The following is a 14,768-nucleotide window of genomic DNA, read 5'->3' on the forward strand; positions in this document are numbered from 1 at the left end:
CATCCACCAGTTATTAGCCTTGGTGGTCAATTTGTCTGAATTTCCAAAAACAGAAACTTGCTTTCAGAAGGTCATCTGACTTTCTGGTGTGTTAGCCGTGTCTTCTAGGTGATGTTTTGAAGGCTGAGGGAAGACCTAGGTGGTCTATTTCCTTTGTTCAATAGTAGGGAGTGACTGTCAGGCATAGAATCACAGAATCATTAAGGTTCGAAGGGAGCTCTGGAGATCATCTAATCCCACCAAATAATAGAATCATCCTATATTTAACTTGCATTTATGTCTTCTTAGAAGGCAAAAGGCTACACTATGGTTTCCTGATGTTTCTGAGCCACCTCTTTTTTCCTTGTCTGTGTCTGCAGAGATACGCTGCTAGATTTCAGTTTGTCCTCTCTACTCCAATTTTTCCATGAGCAGTACTCACTAAGATATTTTTTCTGTCTCTCTCTTTTAGCTTTTCTAATTCAGGTATCTGAAGGTTCAGCTCCTGGTAAATTTGGTTACTTGTAACTCCATACCTCTGTCTCCTTCATTTATGCCACAGAGAGGATGGTTTTCAGTGGTGACACGTGGCCTCACAAGCCTACCAAGCAATTTTGTGTGCCCCTTTCATGAAGAGAGCTTCATGAAAAGCCCTGCTTTGTGTCTGCATACCAAATTCATGCTGAGAAGGTGGCAAGATAGTGTCATCATTTAAGACAACAGTGACATGCTGCTCAGAATAATTTTTCTTCCCTGACTGATCACTAGTTTTAATATCACTGACATAAGAAGATGAATCTCAAAATAACACTGTTCTTAAATATACTCGGTTTTAATATTAATTCAAATGGACTCTACATGCTACATTGAAATCAACCCATTCTGTGTCAAAATGATTTCTTACTTCCATGGTCATGTTTCCACATCCTGCATTAATCCTGCCAACCTTCCAGCTCTGTCTGGCCTTTCAAAGCTATCTTCCAATAATGGAAGGAAAAACACACTTCCTGTGCAAAGTGACACATAAACCAAATCATTTGTGTGAACACCCAAATCTAGGACAAACCTAGTGTTCACAGGTTCACTCTCGAGGCTCAAAAGTGCAAGAAATCAGGAGTATGTAAAGTTGGATATAGATACTGAGTGTAGCAATTAATTTATACTGGAAATACGAACATCTTCCTAGCTATTAGACAAAATTTTGTTCTTATTTTGAAGAAGAACAAAATTCTTTTGTTTTCTTGTATAGGGAGATAGTGTGAAGGAGAAAGAGGTTAGGCTGCATCTTAATCCTGTTTGTACTGTATCTTCTTGTTGTGTGGAGCTCACAAACATTGTTGAGATTGTCTGAACTGGGTTATGGGAAGGTAAACCTCTTTGAATTAGAAATATCTGAACTCACACTCTGAAGATTTCCTGTATCTTTAATCCAATTTAATCTTCTCATTTACACTGAGCCAATGCTCACCTATAATACACATTTAATATTAGTAAAGTGAGCCATGCAGTGAGTTCACCCATCTTGAGGTTCTTCACGGGGTCTGTAAAAGAGGAATACACTACCAATGTGGTTAACCTCCTATGGAACTGAATCGGTAGACCCTGCAAGATAAACTTAAGGCTGAAAATTGCAGACTATGCAGTTTGGTGTTAGCCTGTGTATAAACAGTGTGTATAAATGTATAAAAACCCCAGAAGTGTTGTATGAGGGAGACAGAGCCCACAGCACACTATAAGGGGAGAGGGGGTGGATAGCATTCATTAATGTAATGATTCAGAATCCCTGAACTGGGACTGATACGTTTGAAAGAAGTGTCTGAAGCTTTTATTTTTTACTTTTTTATCTATTTATTCTTTTCTTATAAAGCACACATTTTTGCAATCACAAGTACTTTGCTAATGGGGAAGCTGCAGCTGTGTCCTGTGGGTTTGCCATATATGTACCTTTCATTCCAGTGAGTAGTTCCAGTCCTTAGATAAAGAGCTAAGACATTTTTTAAAGCTGTATCAGTGCACTCATTGCCTTAGAAGTCTTACAGTGTGTTTTGTATAGGCTAGATTTTGAGACTGTTTAGAAACATTAAGATAACCACAGCTGCTTATTTATGAAACATTACCTCAAGAGGATGGTCTGTTTCAGAGGGTTTTTCCAGGTGTTCTTAAGATACTGGCTTTAATCCATAAAGCTCTCAGTTATTTGAACATGCCTTCTCCCTCTCATTTCTACACAATTAAGAGCATGAACAGTTGGCATTAAATCCATCTTGATTTAAAAGGAAGATTCTCTTATTGGGAAGTTTTCTGTAAGTGGAGACAGACTCTGCTACTGCACTATCTCTTGGCTACCTGCTTTGCTTATAAGTATGTAATTTTGATATTCTTAGAAAGCTGGATGTCTCGCTGCTCCTCTCTTTCATATTCCTTGAGAGATGATAACAATATAGTGTAACTGTGTGAGAATTGTTCTGGATTTATTGTTGTAGTTCGTGAATATTATCATGTACCCTCTAGACAGTCAATTACATGTGGAATATATTGTAGATTGTATATTTTGTCTGCTTTAAAAATTTCTTGAAGTGCCTAGAGCCATGGTTAGGTGCTTAAGTTGTAACTTCAAATAAATAAATACATTAAATAAATAATTGAAGCAGGCAGTTTCAGATAATAAAGAGAGATGGCTTTTGGGTAGAAAACACTGTAAGTCTTAAAACAGCAGTATCTTTAATAAAGGAGATAAAATAAAAGCCTCAAAGAATTTATTCTCTCAAAGAAATCCAAACCCCCAAACTAATAGGATTTATGCTTGGTGAATTAGACTCTTCATTATATATGGTACAAAATTACTAGGGAGCATTTTATTTACCTCTAATATCTATTTAATAGCCACTGCACTTGTCATTGCAGGTATGGTTACAAAAGTATGGCTACCTTCCACCAACTGACCCCCGAATGTCGGTGTTGCGCTCTGCAGAAACCATGCAATCAGCTATAGCTGCCATGCAGCAGTTCTATGGCATTAATATGACAGGAAAAGTGGACAGGAACACAATTGAGTAAGTAACCAGTACTGAACTGCTCTTGACTTTTCTGTTTCAAGCAGGGTAAAATAGAATTGGAAAAATGTTACAAGACATGAAGCAGGGTGACCGGGATATTCAAATAGTGTTGCAGCTTCAGATGGTCAGATGGGGAGCTAAAATGTTTCTGTCTCTCCTTGTGTCTTTTTTTTTTTTAACATCCTCTGTATTTCATGGCAGCAGGTTAGACTCCTACCTAACTGCTGTCTGCCTTTGGGCAGGTGATTTGTAAACAAAATGTTTCAGGGCTACCTGAAGAAAGAGCCATAATTTTATGAATGTAGAAGTGGAGAAACCTATTCAAAATTGGCAAGAATTAATGAAATGTCTTTTCTTACTGGAAAATCTCTAGTATAAATTTCCTTATTCTCATTGAAAAAAGATTTAGCACGCTCTGTTAGCCCATTCAATTTGATGGTTTCCTGTGAGAAAAGACCAGGTGTGCTCATTTTAACATGCAGTAAAATTGGAATAATTTTGCATGCCTTTTACAATTCTGAATTTTGTAAGGCCAGCAGTATCTCATTTTATTGTCAGACTGAACACAGAGAAACTGTGAAACAGAGCTGTTAAAAGGCACTTCCAAACAACTTTATACTATGCCAAATTTTAAAAATATGATGGGAAAATAATGAGTATTAGTACAGAAGTAAGAAAATGCATCTGGGATTAAAATAGCAAGGGAAATGACTCTGTACTCAACACTAGTGAGACTGTACCTTGAATACTGTGTTCAGTTTTGAGCCCCTCACTACAGGAGACATATTTTGTTACGGAGCGGGTCTAGAAAAGGGCAGTGAAGCTGGTGAAGGGTCTGGAGCACAAGGGTGATGAGGAACAGCTGAGGCAATGAGGGTTGTTCAGTCTGGAAAAAAGGAGGCTCGGGGGGACATTATCGCTCTCTACAGCTACCTGAAAGGAGGTTATAGTAAGGTGGGTGCTGGTCTCTTCTCCCAAGGAACAAATGATAGGACAGGAGAAAATGGCCTCAAGTTGTGCCAGGGGAGATTTAGACTGGATATGAGGAAAAAAATTGTTCTCTGAAATGGTTGTCGAGCGCTGGAACAGGCTGCTTAGGGAAGTGTTCGAGTCACCATCCCTGGAGGTATTTAAAAGATGCGGCACATAGGGATGTAGATGTAGCACTCAGGCACATGGCAGTGCTAAGTTAACAGTTGGACTCAATGATCTTGAAGGCTTTTTCCGACCTAAACAATTCTATGATTCTAAGATTTGAAGTGCTTTTTGGACTCATTCCAAGTAAAATGAAATAAAGATTGTCTTGTGATTTTAGCAAAAAGTTACTTTGCTTGAAAAGTAAGCAATTATAAAATAGTAACAAAATAGTACTGTCACCAGATAGCCAACATTTACTTCATTGAAATATGTTTCTATTACTTCTCTAAAATGCATTTTGGTGTGTGTGTGGGGAAAATCCTCCTTCATTTTCCATTTACCAGCCCTAACCCGATGTGTCATCTTTCATTCTTCTTTTGTGGTAAGGTAGCTGGCATGAATGATTTTTCTATCATTTAGAATTTAGTGAAGAGACTACCCAAAATGCTGGCGGGATTAGAAAAAACATTTTGTTTCACTGGCACATACATTATTGCATTGAAAAGCAATAAAGCAAAGCAGATTTTAGGGCTGCCCTGAGGGGAGGTGAGTTGATCGCACATCCTGCAGTTTAGGAATTTAAAGGACCTTAGAACATGCAGTGAGATATCAGTAAACACCTTGTGAGAGAGCCATGCTCAAAAGTATGTTTATGATTCAGTCTGCAGGGTGAAGAGACTAGGCTTTTTATACAGCTTCAGCAGTTCATCTTTGAGGGGAGAGTGCTCTACCTGTCACTAACAGCCTTTTAAAGACACTTTAGTGGCAGCTTTGTAAGAGGCTGTATATTTCACTAAAAGGAAAATAGTTTGTTCACAATACCTAAAGAAAACCTAAAGAAAAACAGAGGCCATCTCTTTGTTTAGAAAAAAACATCTCTTTGCCTAGAGTATTAGTTAGTGAGTTGAAAAAATGAAACAAAATTTCAATTGCAAAGGGAAGAGGTTTATTTGCTAAATTTGGCTTGTTGGCCAGCATCTTAGCAAAGTTGTCTCACTTTCTCTGCTATGTAAGAGACAAAGGAATCCATCTATGCAGCAGTCCAAAACATTAATTTTACAATTGGCTTTATATTAAGTCTTACAAAGCTTTTGATATCTGATTTTCTTTTACACACAAAGGTATAATAAAGCGTGGCAATTCTTAGATACATATAATTCATGTTGGATGAATTCTGCATTTACTTACACATTTGCTGTTATGTTAACTTGAATCAAGTTGGGAACAGAATTGATTCTTAAAGACTTGTCACATTTGCATTCGTGTTAAGAAAAAAACTCATTAAACTAAACTGTGACCTCAAGTTACCATCAGTTAACACCAGTGAATATTCTTTGGATATATAACTGTGTAACAAAGGATAATTATTTTTTTTTAGTTAATTTATAGCAGTATTTTGTAAATATTTGAAATAATTTTCCCTTTCATCCTCACAGAAAGTATGGCTACTCTTCTGACAAGAAATATGTTATAATTTACCATTGTTTTCTCTGTGATTAATATGTTATATTCACTTACAATGCTGGGATTATAAAATAAAAGGTATAGCAGGGACCTCATAAAAACAATATGTTATCACCTTGTGTGTGAGGATTTACCTGCTTCTCAAGCATGTTTTGAGAAGAGGTTACGATGTGCCTCTTTGTCTTCAGAAGGACAAACAGTTAAATGAAGTTATAGTAATAACTAGATAGGGACCAACTTTAGGGGTATTAATGGAGAAATAATGGCCTGCAGCATCATGATCAAAAGTCTCTGGGGAGATTTTATTGCTCTGGAAAAAGATAATCCCTCAATGAAATCTTTGGCGTGTGTAAGTATGAACAGTATTCATCTTCCCCCTACTCCTCACCATTCACTTTTTTGCTATAGATTTTTGTTTCCCAAGTGTCTTGAAAAGCATGATTCATGCTTATTGCTGGGGATACGGAAGAATGGTAGAAAGAGATATCATTATAGTGGCATTAAAATATGAGGAACGTTCTGGATACAAGTATCATGACAATGGCAAACCCAGTGAAAATCCTGACACTTGCATGGGGTATCGCAGTATTTTCTGTGATACATTTATATATTACCAAACACAGTCAATGATTCATTAAAAAAGAGACTTCTGAAAATGGATCTGTTGGTATCCTGGTCTTTCACATTCCTAAACCAAACATGCTGAATAGAAAAAGACTAGATGTTGTCTGTTATTAAAACTGCAATACATGTTTATTTCCAAAACATGTTTTGCAGTTTAAAGAGGTACATTACAAACTTCTTGGTATACAGATAGAATGGTTGTGTATAGGATGATGACTAAAGCTGTGCAATAGTAACAAAGCATTCATTTTATTTTAATGTCATCCTTAATAAATGAAGATGTGTTTATATTAATGCTCACATGAGCTTCTGACTGAGTTTACATCAAGGTTCATAATGAAGATGTAATCATATTTATGTGGGATCCCTGTTGTTTATATATTAATTAGCAGTCACAGAGTAAGCATGAATGATAAATTCTGAGCTATTGAAATTGACTCAGTGGTCTATTTTATTAGTAAACATTTTTATTCAAAAGCTATACATAAGGTTTGTACCCTCAGCAAGCATTCAATGAGAAGTCTTGAAGACAAGTCACCATCAGTAGCAAGGCTAAAACATAGTATTTTACATCAATTTTTGACTCTCCACACCAGAAGTTTAAGGGTACCATTTCATTCAGTAGTTTTCTTAAATGTTTATATTTTTTCCATCCACTAAGTCATTAAGTTAGACTCCTTTTCTTTCTTTCTTTTTTTCTTTAACTGTAACTCTTCAAAAAAAAGGAAAACAAAACCTACCAACAATAAAAACATTATACAGACTAAGCAGCAGTTTTGATCATGGGTAAACGAGAGTAAACATTTAACCAAAGGTGGGGTCTTTGAGTGTTTTGATTCTGTGTTACACGAAAACATTTTCCTGAAGGCTTAAGAAAGTAAGTTGACAGAAAGAGTTTCTTCTCTCTGAGTTCAGTTTCAGCTCTTTCTCTACTAGAAGAACAGTTTTGCTCCTATTTTTATTTTAATCTTCTCAGATTTTCTTTGAGTCTAAATTGTTTTAATTCTCTTGACATACATAGCTCCTCAAAATTCACACTAATGGAGCTAAGAGCGGAACTTGATGTGACATACTCTACAGATAGATTACATTAGTCACATTTAAGCCTCCTTACTGAGTACTGATAAAATACTAATTTTGAGGGGCTGCTGCATAAAAGATTTCTACAAGTTCAGAAACAGATGCAAGACAAAGTCATTAACCGTATGCACCCTTCAAAAATGAAAACCAATTATTTAAAAAAAATAAAAATTGAGCTTGAACAAGCACTCAAGAACATGGAAGACTTTGATCATGTTGCTAAAAGCAGCTATATTTGGAAGAAAATGGAAATTAGTGTTGTATTTGTCAATTTCCCCACAGATGGAAGACCATATTACACACTAAGTATAACCAAATGTCATGAGCATTAATGAATACTATGGACAGAAGTCTTCCTCCCAGTGAGTTTGAGAACAATTACACTTTAAAAAAATATTTTTAGCATATTAAAAAAAGAAAATTTATGTGCCAGAAGTTGTTAACATTTTGCCTCGTTTCTGTGCTAGAAAATACTGAACTTGGTACAAAGCATGTAATAATTTCTTTAAAATTCTGACTGCTAAACTTAGCTCAGCTAAGATCTAAGTGATCTAGTGATGGTCCAACTCAACTGCAAATTGCATTTTCACTTAAATTTTACATGAAGGTAATTTCCTGAAAGCTGGTGAGCAACTTGCACAAAGGCTTCTGTTTGATTTACGTTGGGATTTATGTTGTGTGTGAACCACAGTCCCAGTCCTCATGTAAGAACAGTAAGAACATTAGTGGGTCAGACAGCACAACAACATGAAATATCCCTTGCCCATCTAAACCAATCAGGAATCAAGCATAATGTTCTTGATAGGTCCGTACCATTTCAAAATCAATGCAAGAACAAATTGTGACTGCTTGAATTTCATAACATGTTATTTTGGGCTGTGTTTTGTTTTGCTAAAAATGGATTGTCAGTAGTTCTAATAAGATAACACAACGTTGAATTTTGAATCCATGCTACCTACTGTTCTTGACTTTTTGTATTAAATCCTAAGTCTAAACCATTCTATGCTAACATTATTTTCCATAAGATTAATGAACCTTTGACATAACTGGAGAGGTTATTTCAATGAGCTTTGAAGATTTACTTTCAAATTCACAACTTCAAATATTGATATTTCCCTCCACCTGGTTTTCCAGTGAGCAAACCTTGTTCCTAAAATAGGTCTCCATCAGTTAAGCTAAATAAGTTAAATTTCTTTTCTTGATGGGGGGAGGCAGTTCAATTGATTTGAAGTCATTGCCCTAGGAACAATACAAGTGATACATTATATATACAAGACCTTGACATTTTTGTCCAGTGTTTCCAACAAAATATAATAGTTATTTGGTTTTGCTTTATTTCTTGCTTCTTTCTTTTGATATAGTGATGTCACTTTAAGGTGAGAACAGTGACCTTTTGTTACATTTATGTCTTTTTCTGCAATGTGTGTGTGCAGTTTCAATAGCATAAAAATATACTGTATCATTAAAATGCATGGTAACTGCATGCTGATCTAACATGCACTGCAAAAAAACGTTACTGACAACTTGTCTAAAAGTTTTCTGAGGTTTGAACCAATTCTAATCTCATTTGCTGAAGTGTAAATATGCTATCATTTTACTGAGAAAAGAACTACCATTTGGTCTATAACTAAAATCTTCTTCTTTCATTCAGTTTCTTTTCTTATTAGAGCAAATTAAACTTTTCAATAATATTTCATCCCAGAAGTTGCTAACGTCCTCTTTGTTGAATTGACACGTCTTTTAAAAAACAGAACAACCTGTCGTAAAGTGGTAGGGTGTTTCAGCAAATACTGGTGGGGTAAAGTTTTATAGATTTTGAAGTATTGCCTTTGCAGACACAGGGGAAAGAAGATTGTCTTCCATGAAGATACAAATGATAGCCAGCTCTTTTATGTGCCACACATACTTTGTAATTATTCTGACCAGAAATTACAGCAAGTGATTACGTGTTTCTTACTTGAAACAGGTGACTATGAATTCCATGTTTTCAGTTCAGGCAGTCAAATTCGTAAGTTTCGGCTTCCCCGCTTGTAGTTACAAGTGGATGTGTCACCCATTAAAGTTTTTACAGACACCTCCATCAGTCTTTATCAGTGCAAGTGGTATGTAGTACCGTCTTGGTACTATCACTAAAATTCTGTATTTTCCCACAGGCTGGTGAACTTAACTCCTACTTATACATTTAAGCAATACTTTGCTACAGCAAACACCCATGGCTGCAGCATTCATGAAGTGTTATAAGTCTGGCTGTACTGTTAAACCTCTTCATACTGATGTATTAATATGGCTGATTTCGTCTGGATTATCCCATCTCTGAAAATTCATTCAGTATGCAATATGATTTGTCTTTTATTAGTAGGTGTACAGCTTACAATGCACATCTAATTCTTTGAGTACAGAACTGAAAAATCGATTACTTCATTTTACAAGGGCATATAAGGATAGGACAAGTGGTAATGTCTTTAAACTGAAATAGGGTGGATTCAGATTAGATATTAGTAAAGAACTCTTCACTGTGAAGGGTGGTGAGACATTGAAACATGTTGCCCAGAGAAGCTGTGGCTGCCCCATCCCTGGCAGTGTTCAAGGCCAGGTTCTCCCTTGTCTAGTGGAGGGTGTCCCTGCCCATGACAGGGAGGTTGAAACTAGATGATATTTAAGGTCCCTTCCAACTCAAACCATTCTGTAATTCTGTAATTCCTTATATTGTGTAGTTCTTTATACACTCACTAACTCCTCCTTTATACTGTAAGTATTCCATATTTTCTTTTTTTTTCTTTTGGACAAAACAAGATGGTTTTCTTCATTTTGCATATATGGAACTAAGAATATCTACTGGAAAAAAATGAAAGATAGTTGGCTGGTTGAAGATGTTTTTGAGTTTTTGCTACCTGCACATGTTTTCAAAGGAGTCTACATTCTGAGATGACATTTCAAATTTCTGTTATCCAGTCATACATACATACAGCTGCTGTGTGTATATTTATTTATGAAACAAGGCTTAAATGCCAGTTTAATGGTCAGAAATACATTAATGCAAGCCTGAATATAGGGTATGACTACTTTTTTGGTAAATACCAGCAGAAAACTATAGAAAAGTAACAAAGGAGATTTGCCTTTTGCTTGTGCAGTCGATGCCTTTAATCTTACTGTCTTCCTGATGATAAATTGTTCTGCACCTATTCAGCTCATATAAAATAATAACTTCAGCTGAGTTTTGTTCAATTTTACTCAAACGAAATAATCCTTACTCTACAAGTGAGAAACAGTTCAATGATACTTCTGTTGAACTCATGGTTTTGAATTAGGTATCATCCTAATTTTGACGTATCTGGAATGCTGACAAGTTCTAAGTTTTTGAAATATTTGAAAAAACTGAAATACTGAAGGTCACTGTGAGAATAAAGCAGTTCTGTGGAAAGCCTGGTGCTGCTGCAATGGTCATCTTTGTTGTTTGTCAGTTAGAGTTTTTTCAGCCTGATTTTGATTTAAATATACTTAGGCAGAATTCTTGAGTTAAATGTCTCCACTAACTGCTTACAGCTGCAATTAGATACTGTTCATTGTGTGGAAAGTGTAAGAGAAGAACGTAATAGTATCATAGAATTAGGAGTTTCAGTATCTTGAATGAAAAAAAATAAAATTCTGGCAGTTGACTGGGCTCTCTGATTAAAGGAGTTCGAAACTTATTTAAATATACTGACAATGAGGCAAAAAAGAAGGATCAGAGAATGCAAACAATATTTTAGGAACTAGTGCTTTGACTAAGTCTTTGTGTGTATGCTTTAACTTCACCTTCAGGAAGCAAGCTAGTAATATAGATCATAATTACCTTGAATGAATCAGTATATATTATTGCCTGTGAAATACTTGTCCAGTTGTGAAGTCTTTGTTCAGAGGTTATAGCAAAAGAAAACTAGGAAAAATAACAGCAAAGAAATTGGTTTCTGAAGGTCATGTGATACAGGGAATTTCTACAACCTATACATCTGGTAACGAGATAGCTATTCATTTTGTTAGTCATTGTTGCATGTAGAAACAAAATTGATAAAACTGTAACTTAAAAAAGTATGATCTTTTTATGAATTAAATGCAGAGATTATAATTTGTCTTTCATGTTGCTTTAACTATGTGGTGCTGTTTCTTGTAGCTGGATGAAGAAGCCTCGATGTGGTGTGCCTGACCAAACAAGAGGGAGCTCCAAATTTAACATTCGTCGGAAACGCTATGCGTTAACAGGACAGAAGTGGCAACACAAACATATCACTTACAGGTACCAAATATATTCATATAAATATATAAATGGCATTAGTAGTGCTGCGTTTAATTTGAAGTATATATAAATTTCTGAAATATTTTTCAGTATTTTGGGAAGTTTATGGTTAAAATGTGGTATAAAAATGCTGATTTGGATACCTTCTGGATAAGTATGTATGTGCTGCACAAGAAGCAAATTATTTTCTTGGATTAAAATTGCATGCTTCTAGTAACTGGTAAATTCTCTGAAGCTTTCAACATCGATTTAACACCCAATATTACCTTACAACCCTCTTGACAGCTTCTCAGGGAACGTTGCTCTGAAACTAGTAGCGCTGTAATGAAACTCAGATCTCTAATTTCAGTATGTAAAACATTATTGAAAGGAGTTTGTCTCTGCAAAATACAGGTGCGTACAGGTCTCTTCTAAGTACAAATGAGTCTGATTATAATTTGGTGAGTCACTGACCCAACCATTTCCTAATGACATGGTGATGGGCATAGGGGTATGTACTGAGTGTACTTCTGTGTAACTCTTGAGTCTGGCATGTAGCTTGCACAGTATGTTGTCTACTGTCAAAACTGATGTTACAAGGTAGATGCAGTCTGTGTACTTGCTAGAGGTCTGACAACCAAAGAAAGTGTCACGTACATAATATAAAATTCATAATTTCTCAGCAAACCAAGGATTCCAATACAGCGTATTTGAAACTTTGCACAACCTTATTGGGATTCCTGTATTACCTAACAAGGGTAAGTTCTGAGTGATAATATAGTTTTCAAATTCATTAACTGGTGCCATTATTCATGAACCATATAAGTATTAAATTTTAAGTTCATAAGCTCTAATGGTCATATAGACTGTTCTTCATACCACAATGAAGAGATAATTTTATTAGTAACCTGTGTCAATACTATCTATGGCTTATGTCTGAATTGGAGAATTCTAAGACATTACACACTGATATAACTTCAAGATACAGAGAACTGACTGCCTTGAAATTAGTATGTTTAGCTCATACTGGCTGGAGTCCTTTATTGTTAATGTAAATGTAATGCATAGAATGTCCACCTACAGTATGTAACATTTATCTGCATTTTAAAATCTAAATGTAGTGTGTGTGTGCAAACATATGACAAGGCACGCATGATCACCTACAAATGTGTGATTTTCTATCACTCTAATTTGTGCAGTGTCTGATTCTATATTCCATTGTAGGATTTTTTTACAAATGTCTACATCCTGCCCTTTGTATATATTCTGTACTGTCACACAAGGCATTAATCATAATAACAAATAAGGGTGCCCAGTATTAAACTATCAAGTAATCTTTCTCACTTTGAAGAATATATAGCAATTCTTTGCCTCCTACCTTCTCTCTTGTAAAGTGTTCACTCTCTTACTTTGACAAGTCCTCCAGTCAACCAGATCTTTGAAGTTAATAAACCTATAATATTTTTTGTAGTGAATTACAATCCAAAAGGTGTTTAAGGTAGAAAACACAAATGTTACTAGAGTAAAAAATAAAATATAAATCTTTCTGAATTAAAAAAACCCACAACTCAAAGCAAATAAGGACAACAACAACACAAAAATTCTTTACATGATGCTTGTTACTTGCTTTGTTCTTCCCAGCAATTCCCTGCTTGCAGGCTTAATACCACTTAACTGAATGACATATTAAGTTGCTTTGTTCCCTAAACTTTCAATCATATCTCTAGTATCACTTTTCTACTTAATTTTTCTTAGTGTGGCTCTCAGTCTCTTCATAACCTGCAGGTTTCTAGCTGCATTCTGCATCTTGCTGTCCGGAACCTTGTAATCTGAAGTGTGTCTACTAAGCAAGCTTAGTAATTCCTCCAAAGAAGTGATTTCTCCCTCGTTTCAGTCTCAGCTACATCTTCCACTTTTCTGGAACTAAAAGCACAGCCAAAACCACCACAAAACCACACCCAAATCTAAGCCATCTCCCCTCCCCTAAAAGCAACACAGAATAAACAATAAAAAGGATACTGTCCATCTTGCATATCTTATCATGGGACTGCACTCACCACCTTTTCTGAACAGGAAGGATAATAGCAAAAAACTGTATTATGTGGACATATCCATTATGTTAAAAAGACACCAACAGATGAGCAGAACTTGGACCTTAATAGCACTTACTGGGCTTTCTTAGAATATTTGGGTTTGGTTTTTTTTGTTTTTTTTTGATTGGAGTATAAGTAAGGCAAGCTTTTCAAATTTGCTTCTTTGTTGCTTACTTCAAGAAAATATTTAATGTAATACTGTAAATGTTTAAACTCTTTTTGGACTCTGTGAAATCTGCTGATGTGGAGCTCTTCTTTATATGCACCACTGTCAAATAGGTGCAATTCCTGTGCTGAGGGGAGTCCACTGAAAGAGACCAAAAGCTAAATGTACTATTTACTCTTCACTATCTGGCTACTTAGTTGTGGAGTATATCCTCAGATGCTCTATTTAAATGAAATAATTTCGTTTCAGGCAAAACATCAAGATATTTTTAATGGAAATATCTAATTGAGGTCACATTTAGATACATTTTAAACTGTGTCTGCTTATGTTTTTACTCTAGCCATTTTCTGTCCACCACTTATTTTTTCCCAAGTGCTCCTGGCACCTGCTAAATTTAAATTAGTTAATGTTCTTCAGAATATATTTCCTCTTAGGTTGTTCCTGTAAACATGAGTAAGAGGATCAAAACAGATACATGTACATACAATATTTTTTCTACATTTCCATATTTTTAATTTTTCAAGCTGAAATAGTTCCCCAGAATTTCAAGATGGAGCTTCAAAGTATCTTACTATTTTAATTCACAGGCATTATGTCTTTTTTGGCCACAGACTGCATTTTGGGCTTACGTGATAATTACCTTTAGAAAACTGCATGTGTGAAGACAGTATCAAAATGCAGAGTTCTAGTTTTGGGAATGTCAGCATGGAATGGGCATTGTGCTGCATTGATTATACTTTCTTTCCCTCAGGGAATGCAGCTTTCTGCTTATTTGAACTGGTGAATAGGGCGTTGGTTAGAATTTCTGTTTCTAATGAAGTTAGACAGCAGTATTGCTTACTGAATCTTCTCTGCCTGGTATAGTTAATGCTGGTATACCTCGTACACATTATTAGTACTAATGTTATATACTAACA

General features: G+C 35.5%; 1 protein-coding gene across 1 annotated transcript; it reads left to right on the forward strand.

The window, feature by feature from the left end:
* Positions 1 to 2,862: 2,862 nt before the first annotated feature.
* On the forward strand, positions 2,863 to 11,613 carry LOC104408087 (matrix metalloproteinase-16-like; the record flags this gene model as incomplete). Its single annotated transcript, XM_010017568.1, has 2 exons — positions 2,863 to 3,032; positions 11,491 to 11,613. Coding segments are annotated over 2 exons (293 nt in total), but the record flags the coding sequence as incomplete, so codon positions are not given.
* Between the last annotated feature and the right edge of the window lie 3,155 nt (positions 11,614 to 14,768).

Source organism: Nestor notabilis, unplaced genomic scaffold (assembly GCF_000696875.1).
Source record: "Nestor notabilis isolate BGI_N333 unplaced genomic scaffold, ASM69687v1 scaffold1987, whole genome shotgun sequence".
In the NCBI taxonomy this organism is placed as follows: Eukaryota; Metazoa; Chordata; class Aves; order Psittaciformes; family Psittacidae; genus Nestor; species Nestor notabilis.